The sequence below is a fragment of the Sparus aurata genome, chromosome 6 (assembly GCF_900880675.1).
Source record: "Sparus aurata chromosome 6, fSpaAur1.1, whole genome shotgun sequence".
Classification (NCBI taxonomy): Eukaryota; Metazoa; Chordata; class Actinopteri; order Spariformes; family Sparidae; genus Sparus; species Sparus aurata.
The window spans coordinates 19,537,177-19,550,271 of NC_044192.1; the positions used below are offsets into that span (position 1 = coordinate 19,537,177).

At 40.7% G+C, this 13,095-nt stretch overlaps 1 protein-coding gene across 4 annotated transcripts in view; it reads left to right on the forward strand.

Annotated features, from left to right (window-relative positions):
* Positions 1-13,095, forward strand: part of bsnb (bassoon (presynaptic cytomatrix protein) b) — a 77,127-nt gene that overhangs the window by 4,651 nt on the left and 59,381 nt on the right. For all 4 annotated transcript variants that reach the window (XR_003984219.1, XR_003984220.1, XR_003984221.1 and 1 more), the window contains exon 2: positions 3,873-4,263. Coding sequence is in view for 1 of the 4 variants with exons in the window: in XM_030418818.1 (XP_030274678.1) it covers positions 3,873-4,263 (391 nt within the window). In the remaining 3 variants the exon portion in view is untranslated. The remainder of the gene's footprint in view (positions 1-3,872; positions 4,264-13,095) is intronic.

Sequence of the window (13,095 nt, forward strand, 5' to 3'; positions counted from 1 at the left end):
AATACTTATTAGGTAGAAAATATTTCCCCTCTATGAAAAAAACATGACTTTTTTCAATTTGACTCCCAAAAAGTCAATGACATTCCTGACACCTTGTGAAAACAGCAGTACTAGTCCAATGTCAGTGAGCAGACATTTGACTGTCGACTTGATGCCTTTAACATGAATTTCTCTGTGACAAGCAAACAACACGTCCGTACATACACTCAAATTTAATGCCTCTGCTTCTTGTCAGTCTTGACCTTTAAATATTACTTAAGGGACAGCACAAGATTGGTTTCACTCTAAAGCCCCAGCTTCCCAGTTTCATTTCCAGTGCACAGAGGAATAAATCAATGAGAAACATATAGAATCTCCATTATGGGGATAGTGATACAGGCTAAAAAAAAACCATTACCCCTGCTATCCGATCAGTTCCCCTGGTCCAGGGGACATATTTGACAAATCAGATGTCAGTGTGAGGTAACTTGTTTTTTTTTTGTATGTAAAGGATAATAGATTTGTACATTATGTATTTGTAAAATATGAATTGTACCCTTGCAATGATTTTTATTGTACACTAAACCCTTTCAAAGTAATGTATTGGCTCGATACTTTGTGCCAGCCAATACTTTGATTTATGCTCTCAGGACTGGTATTGTCAGGTACAGTGTGGTGTTGATGCAGCACTGCTGGGGCATAGTAGAGAAATAGACAAACTTGGGTGCGAAGATGTGACTGAACTGATCTCTGATTTGATGTTGAAAGAATGCTGTCCTCAGGCTGTGCTCAAAGTGAAAATTGATTTGAACATAACATTTTAGTCAAAATTGTTGTGTCTGGAGCCGGCAAGGCTCTGATGGTTGCACACATTAGTGGCCCATTAAATGTTGGGCATTTTGCGAAATAAATTATTTGTTCTTGTTTTTGTTAAATTAAACCAGAATAGTTTTTTAATGACCAAATCTTTATTATACTCTAAACGTACAAACCTGCACATTTTTTTCTGGTTGGAGACATTCTACCAACTAGAAATGTTGTTTGGACTTGGTGTGACTTGTTGGGTTCTACCTGTCTTGTCTGATGGTGTCGATAAAGTCTGTTCGGAACATGATGTCCACTGTGTGCCATGTACACGATCTCTCAGAGAAACAGGTTGACACACGCTTTCTTGCAAAGAGTTACTTAAGATAAGAAGCTGATACCACACTCGTGGCTGGACCAGCAGCCACTTAGCTTAGCTTAGCCTAGTTTAGCTTAGTTGAGCTAAGTTGTTATCTGCTCGCCCCAGTGCAGATGCAAAGTTGGATGAAGTTGAAACTTTGCCCAACCATTTTATTGGCATGGGGGTGAAAAGATAATGACTACATTTACATTTTCAGGTAAACTGTTTCTTTAAATCACAATTGTTTAATCCATACAAAAGCTGAAGTTTGAAAACATCAAGTTGCATCAGGCTAGCTGTCAAACTAGCTGCCTCCCTCTTTTTCTAGTCTGTGAGTCTTTGTACCAAGCTAAACTAACCAGCTGCTGGCTGAACCATCATATTTACTGGATAGCAATGAGAGTGGTTTTGATCTCCTCATCTAACTCACTACAGGACAAGTTAGACATATTCCCCAGAATGTTGAACTATTCCTTTAAGTGACACTGGGATATGGTCAGATGTATTATTGAGGCTGTGTAAAGAATTTAACTCTCTTCCTGCATCCTTACACTAAGAAGTTTCATAGGGAGCTCCCACTACAAAAGATTGGAGGCTTACAAACCCTTCACTATCCACTTTATGATAAAGCAAGCAATTTGCAGCGCTTCAGATACAAAGCCACAAGTTGTTCTCAGTGGGCTCCCATCTGCTGATGGATGAGAATATCTTAAAAAAAGTATTTGAAATGATGTCTCCCAGTTCAAACTCTTTTTTCTGAGTATCATTGAGCCACGCCTGAGGCTTTGCATAACTTGGTGTCTTTGCCATTCAAGTGATTATTATTAACTGAAACTACCTTCTATCTTGTGAGGACACTGGGTAGATTTAAAATTCAGTTGCCCACTATCTGTAGCTTTAGGAATATAATCGAAAGTCGAGTTTCGCCTCAAACAGAGTGGGAGGAGTGATCAAGCTCACTGTCAGAACAGTATAGTAATGGATTCAGAGTGCAGATGTTTCCTGATGGGCTCACTGCGGTGAACACAGGACTCCTGTGGAGAATGGAACAAGGTTCGAGTTGTGCAGCGATTCACGCCATCAGCTGTGACTCATAATTGCTGACATGCTCTATTTTAATTCCTGTATTCCTCCTTTATTTCCACAATTCTCACACCCTGGGTGCAGAGCCGCTGTTGAGGCTGACTTTGAAGATGACGTGCATAACAAAACAAGGTCTAAGTTGTTATGACAGTGGAAATCCTGCCTTCCTATTTAACTATTGGCATGAATGCCCAAAGGGCTAGGATGAGCAAGAGAACCAAAAGTTTACAATATTGTTGTCTGATACACTACCTTTGTTCCACCCCAAAACACATTACAGAGTCCAGAACAGAAGAGCTTCAAAGAGAGAAAACAAGCCACAAGGAGCACTTCACAGAAACTGAGAGGCAATATAAAATATTCAACATATGCCTCTCTGTTGGCCAACGTTTTGAGTAGTCTGATATCATAGTATGAACAACAGTAAAACCTTTTACTGCCATGTGGACCTAGTGCATCTCACAGCTGAAGAGTTCCAAAGTATAAAGTGCTGCTCCCTGAAATTGAAATTAAGTCGAGATTACAGGTATAAAAATCTACTGAGAACATTAAGTGCAGCTCATAGAAAAAATATATACTTGGAATCAAAAGCACAAGTGGAATATATTTACAGAGCAGTGCTAAAATGTTATGAGGTCTACAAACAAGGTTGCTATAATAACGAAAAGTAAATGTTCCTGCGCCTTTATTCGCCGTTCTTTCGAGGACTAACTCCATCTTCTCCTCACCATTCGTCTCTAATCACACCCAATTTAATTTCAGATTAATCAATGCAATATGATATCTCCACCCCCAAGAAAGTTGAGTTTTTATTTTTTAAAGATTTTTTCGGCATAAACACCTTTATTAAGCAGTAGACAGATAGGAAAGAGAGAGGGGGATGTGACATGCAGCAAAGGACCTCCGGCCGGAATCGAACCAGGGTCGGCTGCGTATATGGCATGCGCTCTAACCACTCGACCAGCTGCGCACCGGAGTTTTTATTTTTATAAAAATATCTGAATTATAGATGTGATTGAATCAATGAGGGAAGAATGGAAAGTTTGTGATGACGTCAATGAAATGTGTGTGCGTGTCTGTGATTAAGTTAGACTACCATGGGCTGCGTGTGAGTTTCCACAAGGTGATTTTGAAAAGAAAGAGTGAGTCAGATTCAAAGGTTGTCACTCACAAACAGTCTGAGCAGTGACGGACCACTGTGAAAAATAAGACTGGAAAAAAGAAATGAAACAAATCGTAAATATGTGTAAAGACAGTAAAATGTTCACGTAGACGAACTGTAAAAAAAACATACTGTACATTCATTCATACAGTCATAGAATCAGAAGCAGGACTACTGACGAGGCATTTCAGGCACCTAAGGAGCAGTGTTTTCTGCAGGGTAGATGAGTTCCTGTTTGTGCAGACGTTGGCCTTTTTACCTTTCATACTTTACATACATAAAAACCTGTATAAAACGGGAAAGAAAAAAAACAAAAGCATATAAGAGCTCTCCTTTAATAATATCTTTATATTAGCCATCTTATACTATTATGTATAAAATAGTGCCTTATCTGATGTTTACTTTATGTTTAATCAGGTAAACTCCTAAATGAGGACCGAGGTCTAATATCTACTTCTGTCTTCTCTTTATCATCTTTACTAGACCACCTCTGTCAGATCCGGGACCTAAAGCAGGAGTCCAGAGTGGTCACGGGACGGGGGACAGGTTGGCCTCCCATGACACCCCTCAGCATGCCGGACCTCAAGGAGAACAGGGCCAGGGTCATGTGGCCAGGAAGAGTCTGCAGGTGGATGTGGGTAGCAGCAGGACTGGGAGGTCCCCCTCCGTGTCCCCTGACCGAGGCAGTGTCCCCACTTCCCCTTACTCTGTGCCACAAATTGCCCCCATGCCCAGCAGCAAGTTGTGCCCCGTCTGCAAAACCACCGACCTGATGGGCACCGGGGATGACAAGCCGAGCATCAACACCTGCACACAGTGCCGCTGCATGGTGTGCAACCAGTGTGGCTTCAACCCCAACCCTCACCTCACAGAGGTAGGCTGTGCTGAATATCTGAACGGACCATACTGCTTTTTATTTATTATAGGGAAATGCTTATGTTTTCCCCGGTTCTATGGTAGTTTTCCTAATGACTGACCCAACACGTAAACATAGTAGAGATGGTGTGCATGTGAAGTCACCGCTGTCACTTACAAACACAGTCAGCATCTGTCGCGGTGCATTCACATGGAAAACAAAAACATCTAAAACACTGAGAAAATGTGGGGAAAAAAAAGGCTTTTTGTGCAATGGACTGCACAAACAGATTCAGGATGAATTCAGGCATACAGTATTATAGACTGCCAGAAGGCTGAAGAGAAAAGAAGGAATGAGGTGGCCATGGGACGTCCAGGGCTTCTGAATGAAACATGCAATGAAATCAAAAAATTGTATAAACATGTCCACAGACATTCTTGTAATTGTGATCAGGCTGACATAAAACACGCCCAGGGCTCCTCAGGCCTAGTGGAGATAGGGTGATAATTTAAAGGAAAAAGCTGAATAAATGAGTAGCCAAACATGACAACTGTGGCTCCGTTATGCTATTGGGTGCGTTTTGCTGACAAGGTTAAGGTCCACTTATTCCCCTTGAAGGAAAGCGTCAGACAAAGTTGCTCTGAGTGATCACCCTTTTCCTGTGATGTAACATTTCCATCTTGATGGAAGGGGCCTCTTCCAGGATGACAGTGCCACCACCCATAGCATACAAGGGCTCACTGAATGTTTTGATGACTATGAAAATGAATCAGATGATATGACCTTGTCTGTCATCAGATCTCAGCTCAGTTTAACACATATGGTAGATTTTGGACAGGCATATTTGACAGTGCTCTCCACCACAATCATCAAAACAGCAAATGAGGGAAAAGCTTTTGGAAGAATGGTTTTCAATACTTCCAGGATAGAGAGAGAGACTTGGAGAATCAATGCCAAGGAGGATTTGGGCTGTTCAAGTTGGTGGTGGCCCAATATCTTATGAAGACACTTGTGTGTTGGCTTCTCCTTTAATTTGTCAGCTGTCTGTGTAAGAGTCATATTATGTATAATGGATGTTTGGTACAGTAGAAGAATTGAATGTCATCATTTTAGGGGTGAGGCCACTTGGTCTTTATTGCATTAATTCTTTTTGAGAGCGTTAAGGCCAATACTGGTGCTACCCTACCTAAAAACACCAGCTAGCAAGTATTAGCTAACGTTACGTTCTACTGTTGTTGCATATAACTGATAATTTATCAGACTTTCCTACCTCAGCTGCTCTGTCTGCGTTTCGCTTGATTTTGCACAATAAGAAATCAAAATCTCAACACTAGTCACTGGTGTCTAAATATCGTATTGACAGGAAAGAGGCAGAGGAGAAAATGGTGAAATAACATTGGGGCAGTGTGGGAAGGGCATCAAGGCCATTGTAGCTGCAGGGGGGAGCGTACCAATGTTCCCCGGGTCATATGTTCCCCTTTTCATGTTTTAAGACTAATAAACCCTAACCCTAACCCTTTGGGTGAACAGCAGGGAACATAGGACCCGGGGAACATCGGACCCGGTGAACATAGGGATGATCCCGCTGGAGGGCCTGCAATTTCCGAGGGGCAAAAGGCCAAACTGTGGGGGCATGGCAGGCATGGCTGGTACAGATGGGCCATAATTCTTCAGGATATGTATTTGTTTTCCTCCCAACTATACAACACCTCTACCCATTCATAGCATCCATAGTGGGTGGTGGTGAGGGAGGTATCATCATGTTTAAAATTGCCATCAGTGTATATGTCATATATGCTCGCTCTTGTCTCTTACAGCAAGTGTGCGTTTTTGGTGATTCAGACGCTACATTTTGATTTAATTCGTCCTGTGGTAATTTATTCTCATTGACATTTGTGAGTAATGTCTGTGATGACTATTGTTATCGAGTGGCTGTGAATGGCTCACAGGCTGAGTGAAACTGAGTGAGGATGTGAATTAGCTGCATGCTGGTCGAGAGCTGTTAACGGCCTACTTCTAGCCACTGTTCGCCTTGATTGATAAAGTGTTTAATGATCCGGTAGGCTCATGACCTTTCATTACCAAAGACCTGGGTTATCACACAATTCTTAGCTGAAGTGCTCAGTAACATATTCGTCACTTCCTGTTCACTGTAATGGATCTTAGGCCTTTATCTTGAGCAAGTGCTGTGCTCTTCCATAGCTGATGTTACAAAGAACATAACACTTGAACACAGCTACATCCAGCCTTCTTGACAAGCTCTAGTGAGCATCCACATCATGCCCAGAGCCTCTCCCAAACAAAGCCTTTTATAACACCACTGAACGCAGTACAACACATCACCCCATCATTCACAATTGTTAATATGCAAGTAAACAGTCATTTCTGTTAACAGGTAGCCGAGAAAGCCTATTGCCTTCATCCTAAAATAAATCACTTGCCTAATTTGAATTAGGCTATGCTTCGCTGTTACTGTGAGTCAAGTGTGGCTGTGTCATCTGTCACAAAGTTTCACATCAACTTCACTGAGTCATGTTGCAAATTACAGCCAAGATGCACTGTCAGTTATGCCGGCCTACAGGCTATCAGAGCAACTATAGGCTGAATAAATGCTAGGATTTAGGCAGTAAAATGTTTGGTTTTGAACTATAGATATGTGCTTGTAAATATATTACTTGCATGAGTGCATATTTGTGTGAGTTAAAGAAGGGAGATTCTGCAGAAGTTGGAAGCAGGAAGTCGTGGGAGATGGACGGGATAGAAAGAAATGCGTGGAGCAAAGTGGAGACAGACAGTAAAGAATAGATAGTGGCAGCAAGTGAAGGAGAGCATGGCAGTAAAGAGAACTGCGGAGGTGGATGTTATGGGTATTTTTCAGCTCAGCCTTGGTGAGCTTGTCAGATGCTGACAGTGAGAGGGAAAGCGCTCAGCCTCTGGAGACCTGAAGATTTACCCCCCTAACCTACTTAGCATGGATTGGGCCTTTGCCTGGCTGCACAAGATCTAAAACAGCCTTATCGCTCATCAGTGGAATTTGTGATGGTCACGTTGTTGCCGATCAAGGTGATGATATTGTTGAGATGGCAGGAATTCTGATTGCAGTGATGGTGAGGACAGACCCAGAGGAAGGGATTGACATGCTAAAAAAATATCCTTTGAAAGGGACAGTTCACCCCCAAATCTAAATTACACACTTTTTTCTCCTACCTTTCATGCCATTGATCCATCTAGATTGTTTTTGTGTGAGTTAAAGAGTTTATTCTTCTCTCCAATATAATAGAAGTAGATGACACTTGTGGTGCCCAAAGCGCTAACCCATGTACGACATTCTCATGCTCATGACAGCATGGGAAGTAAACATTGTTGTGGTCCTCCCCTGCTAAGCTATAATGTTAGCTAACTTATTTAGCTTAGTTATCTAGCCTCTTAAACATGAGAATATGCATGCATCCTTCTATGTTGTGATACGGCTGGCAGGTGTCTTTTGGTAAAAAGGAAATGTTTGTATCTGTGAGTATCTTGAGTAACTGGGTCATGATTTCTTGAAAGAGGCATTGATGTCGAATTTTCAAATGTATTTTTTTTGGTGCTTTGAACACCGCAAACCAAGTCTCTATCTAATATCATTAGACAGACAACTTCACAGCTAATATCTCCTTAACTCGGCAACTCACGCCAGAAGAGTCTCAATCAGAGGTCGCCACCACAATGCATGTGGGTGCCTGGTCGCCAACAGTGAGCATATAAGTAGGCCGCAGGACATCTTAAACCTAGATTGTCTCCTAATGTATTAGTAGAGTATTTCCCACACATATACTATACTTGGGCGGAACTGCAGTATATTTGGTGACCCATTTTAGCATTTTAAACTTTTTTTCATCCACCATCCACCGAAAAGATTTTATAAAACAAGACCCCTCCATATTACTCTCTCCTTGAGGTTGCTCCCAGTCTCAAACATGTTGTAACCCCTGGTCTAGATGGATTAATGGCACTCTAGGTAAGGAAAAAAGATTTAGTTTTGAATTTGGACTGAACAGTCGAATTAAGCAGGAGCAGATGTCTTTATTATTGTAGTTCTTGTTTTCATTTGTTTTGATGAAAATTACTTTTGGCACATTCTGTTAAAATCAGTAACTCATTTATTGCAGTTCTGGGATTTTCTCTTGATAACAACACAAGTTCAGTTTGGGTTCATACCCTGCTTTGTGAGAGATGATTTTCTATTTACAAAGAGTTCACAGACACTGATTGAACTGTCCCAGATTACAGGGATAATATGAGCAAAATCTGTTATTGAAGAGGATTTCCCCTCAAATTACAGAGAGATGGCAGTGCTGATTAAAGTGTTGATTACCGAGGGCGATTCCATATTTGGATCTTTTAGATTATGCTTATTCACCACAAAGTCCCAAATGGTATCACCAGCCTGAAATCAAAAGTATAAATTGGAGCAGTTTTCCTTTGCAAGAAGCCGCATTATCAGATGAATTTCTCACAAAGACATTCTCTGCTCATGGAAGATTGTTTGAGTAACCATAGCAGTTGTTGAAATACAAGTCAGAGCTGTGTTAAACAACCTGTTGATGGGAACGCAATTCAGAGAGATGTAAACAGCGAGCAACAAATGGATGTTGTGTGCCACAGGCTGTTACAGGGCTGTCAGTCAAGCCGAAGCGTCACAGTTTATTTAGAAGTGTTGGCTGAGAACGTGCAAGCAATCATACACGTGAGCTTGCATGTAGATGTGTGCATGTGATCATGCTATGGCGTAGATAACAGGAGGGTAAAAAAAACATTGTTTGGTGTTTCAGAAAAAATAGTGATGATGAAGGTGTCGGTTGTGATGTAAGAGGGAATGAGAACACCAGACAGAGAAAGTGAAATGAGACAGCCATAGATGAACTCCTTGACGGTTACTAAACAACAGAAAACAGGAATTAGTGAGAGATAGTGCGCTCCCACCATCATACAGGGGAACATCTGCTTTATAATTGGTCCAATTTCTATTTATAGATCCTACCCTCCTTCTGTCTGCAACGATGGCCTGGTCCTGAGAAGCCACAGCTGAAAAAAGAGAGAGAGAGAGAGAGAGAGAGAGAGAGAGAGAGAGAGAGAGAGAGAGAGAGAGAGAGAGAGAGCTGTGTGTTAGCAGGTGGAGATAGGAGGGGAGAGAAAAGAATCATCATAAATTAACCATAATAGTCAGAGTGTTCATATCATGCAATGCTACAGCTCTAAGTACTACACTCCTAAAATACAAAATACAGAAATGAATAAAACAAGATTATTCTGGGGCACTTTTTTGAAATGAAGCCTTTTCTGTATGCAGTTACGTGTGTGTCTCCATGATGAAGGCATCAGCGTTACCAAAACACTCTGGAGATGTAATTCTTCTTCTTCTTTGTCTAAGTCATGAAACAATTACTTTTTAATGCATTTGTTTGAAGAGCGCCTTGGAAGTGTCTTTGTCTCTTTTAACCAACAGCCCCACAAGCTGAGAAATAGTTTTAACAAATGCGCCCACACAAGAGACTCTGCAGAGGCACTCTATTAATCTCCTCGACCCCCATCGAAATATTTCTCAGTTGACACTTGCTCTAGATAAATTCAGCAGACTATCCAAAAAATGTGCCATCTATTGATATATATACGTTGGCCACCTCACTCACAACTACTCTCAGTAGTTGTACTGAGACTTGTACTTGTACTGTCCTTGTATCTTATATTTTACATTCAAACAAAAACTGTGGGCCCCTTCTACCCTTATAAGAAATTTCTGGTGGCACCCCTGGCTCTACAGGCCATTTTAGCATCTTTTTATTTCTTGTTTTGGTTTGATTACCCAAAAGTTTAATGATTTTGTTCAGTGCCCCCATTTACAACCTAAAGTAAAGTAAACCTCAGATAAACCTACTGCACTCTAACTGGTGAACATATTGGAGCATTGCTAATAAAATTCATGAGCTGATGGAGACCAAAACAGACTAAAAGCAGGGTAAATATTCGTCTAACATTTGTCTGGTGCAGTTGGTGATTTAGCCTAAACCTAACCCAATAATAAAGAGTGCATCTGTAGTCATGTCATATTATTTGATATGTTGTTACAGATGTGGCTGGGGCTGGGGGTGTATTATTAGCCACTCCTAAATGACCGTAGAAATGTAGGAATACTACAGGCAGCAGTGTGTCTCTACGAGCCTCTTGGTGACACTACTGTACAAAATAAGTAGGCTACAAGTTAGCTTAGCATTGCGTATTTATAAAATATTGTTTAGAATATTGTAGATCCTGGAGAAAACTCACAGAAGGGCGGGGCTGAGAGAAAAACGCACTTGCAAATCTGTCTGCTACTTCAGCACCGCAGACAGCAGCATGGATTCATCAATAAACAGCACAGTTAAGAGTGCTGATGTTTCAGATCCATGATCGGGGCCATAAATTCGAACGTGTACAGACCTCAGTCAGACAGACTAGACTAATAGATTCAACTTAACAACCTCTCTGCCCCTGCACTCTCTGTGCTGCAAGGTAAGCAAATTAATTTCGCTAATAGTGTCTCCCCTCATACCCTCTCAAACTGTCTACTGGTCAGGTGGCCAGAAAAACATGACCCCAAAACTAATGTTATTATTGCTCTGTGTCTGTTGGATGTGTTAATAAGCAACTAACACTTTAGCCAAAACAACTTCAGGTGATATGATATCAGTGTTCTGTTTGCAGCTTGTTCTACTTTCCCCAAGTTTTTGTATTCATGTTTAGTCATTGCTGGTTTAAGGTGTCCTTTAAGGGTAAATTGAGAACTTTGAGTGTAGTCCAAATATAGTTTTCCACCAGCACTCTCTGTGTGAAAGAGGGTTTTTTGCTGTGACTAGCAGATAATATGAGTCACTGCGTTGGTCAGTCGCTTGCACATGTACAGCGATAAGATACCTTGCAGAGTCTCAGTTAGAGACAGGGCTGCTGTGGCTGACTTGAACTTTGATGTTGCGCAGCTTCTAATCACAAGGCCAAAATTGATTTTCTCAAGCGGCTGCAGTATCACCAGCGTGGAAGAACAATCTGTCCACAGTGTCTTAAGTAAACATTATGTCATTTATTTCAAAGTGTACTTGAAGGCAACTTTGTAGGAGGTGAGTCTCTCAGGTACAGTATTGATCTTAGTTTGAACTTTAACTTGTGGTTACTTTGAGAATTTTCAAGTTGACTGCTTGCCTCAAACTGAACTCCTTGAGTTGTCATATAACATGCATATTGTTTATGTAAGTGACCACATTTTGATAATATCTTTGGTCTGACTCCTCTTAAAGTGAGTATACAAATAATAGCTCAGTGAAAAATAAATACAAATAAATATGAACTGCTGAAGATGAAGTGGTCATATCATTGAAAGGATAAGTCCATCATACCTCAAGGGAGCCTGAGCCGTTTCTAATCCACTCAAATTAATTCAAATATTTAGCATCGGACATCTCTAATCCCCCTCTAACTTTGCATCATGTCGCACAAGAGATTCAGTGGCATTCAAATCTGGCAAAATATAAGACAGTAAGGTTTTGTTTTGTGGATCTCTCAGCTGTGTTGGCTTGAGCTTTCCTTGAATTGAAGTTAAATGTTAGGATAGCATGGGTGGCTATGGGGATGTATGTAGAATTGATTGTTGAGAGAGAAGTTGTGGCGTCTGTCTTGGTAAAGAAATTAGTGAGTGACTAAATATAGTCTGAATGGACGTTTAATAATTTGGTTTGCTTGTCATCAAAGGTTTTGCAGGAAAATTAGCTACTTAATAATTTTTTAAGACAAAGAAAAGCATAGTTTAGCTCTCGTTTTCCCTCCGACCAGAAAGTGGTATTCAGCCTGTCTGTGTGTCATCTGCTGATTTAGCAACTTAGGCTTCAGAAGGAATTAAAGCTGTTTTCCTCCTATTCTCTGACACATATGATACAGTATGTACAGTTTATATTTGAGTAACTATCAGCTCATACTTATGTAGATAAAACACAGATATATTAGAGTTTAGATCAGGTGTCCTCATCTCAACACATTGTGTCAGCACCTGAACAGTCTCAGAAGACAAATAATGATTTGGAGATTAAAGGAGACATTTTCTGCTTATTTTAAGTACTTTATTTTGGGTTACTACTAGAATAGGTTTACAAGCTTTAATGCTCCAAAAACACTGTATCCCCCCTCTGTCTGTTTGTTTTAGCTCCTGTCTCTTAAGGCCCCTCCTCCTGAATACCCAATCTGCTCTGATTTGTCAGATCACACATGCCCGAGCCATCACTGCTAACAACAACCGAGCTGCTGTGCTTATGGGCCAAAGGTACAGCTAGGAACAAATAATGTAAATGTGTGACATGGTGTCATAGTGTGATGTCACAAAGTCACAGAATTAAAGGCAAAGTACTTGTGAGGTTTTTCAGGAGCAGTGTTTGCTGTGGGAGAGAGGAGCTTCTGTTGGTGCAGACTTTGACCTTTTTAACTTTCAAGATCTTTTACATTCACAAAAACCTAAAAAACAAAAAAGGAAAGGATTTAAACAAAGTACAATAGGTCTCCTTTAAACATTTATGTTGTTTTGTCATTTTTTTCAATCAAATTTAAGACAGGAAACTTCTCACGGAACATATACTGTATGTTATTAAACTATCTTGTAGAAAATATGAAAGTGTTTTTATGACAGCGTTCAGACAGTGCACATGGCTGTTGGGACAGACTGGAGCTTTAACTGGACAAACAGCATGAACTGGGTCAAGTATCCAGCTGAGACACTACATGCTGAATTTTGCATATACCAAAATATTTTGCAATGAGAACTGCCAGACACTAAATCTGGGACACCGAGTT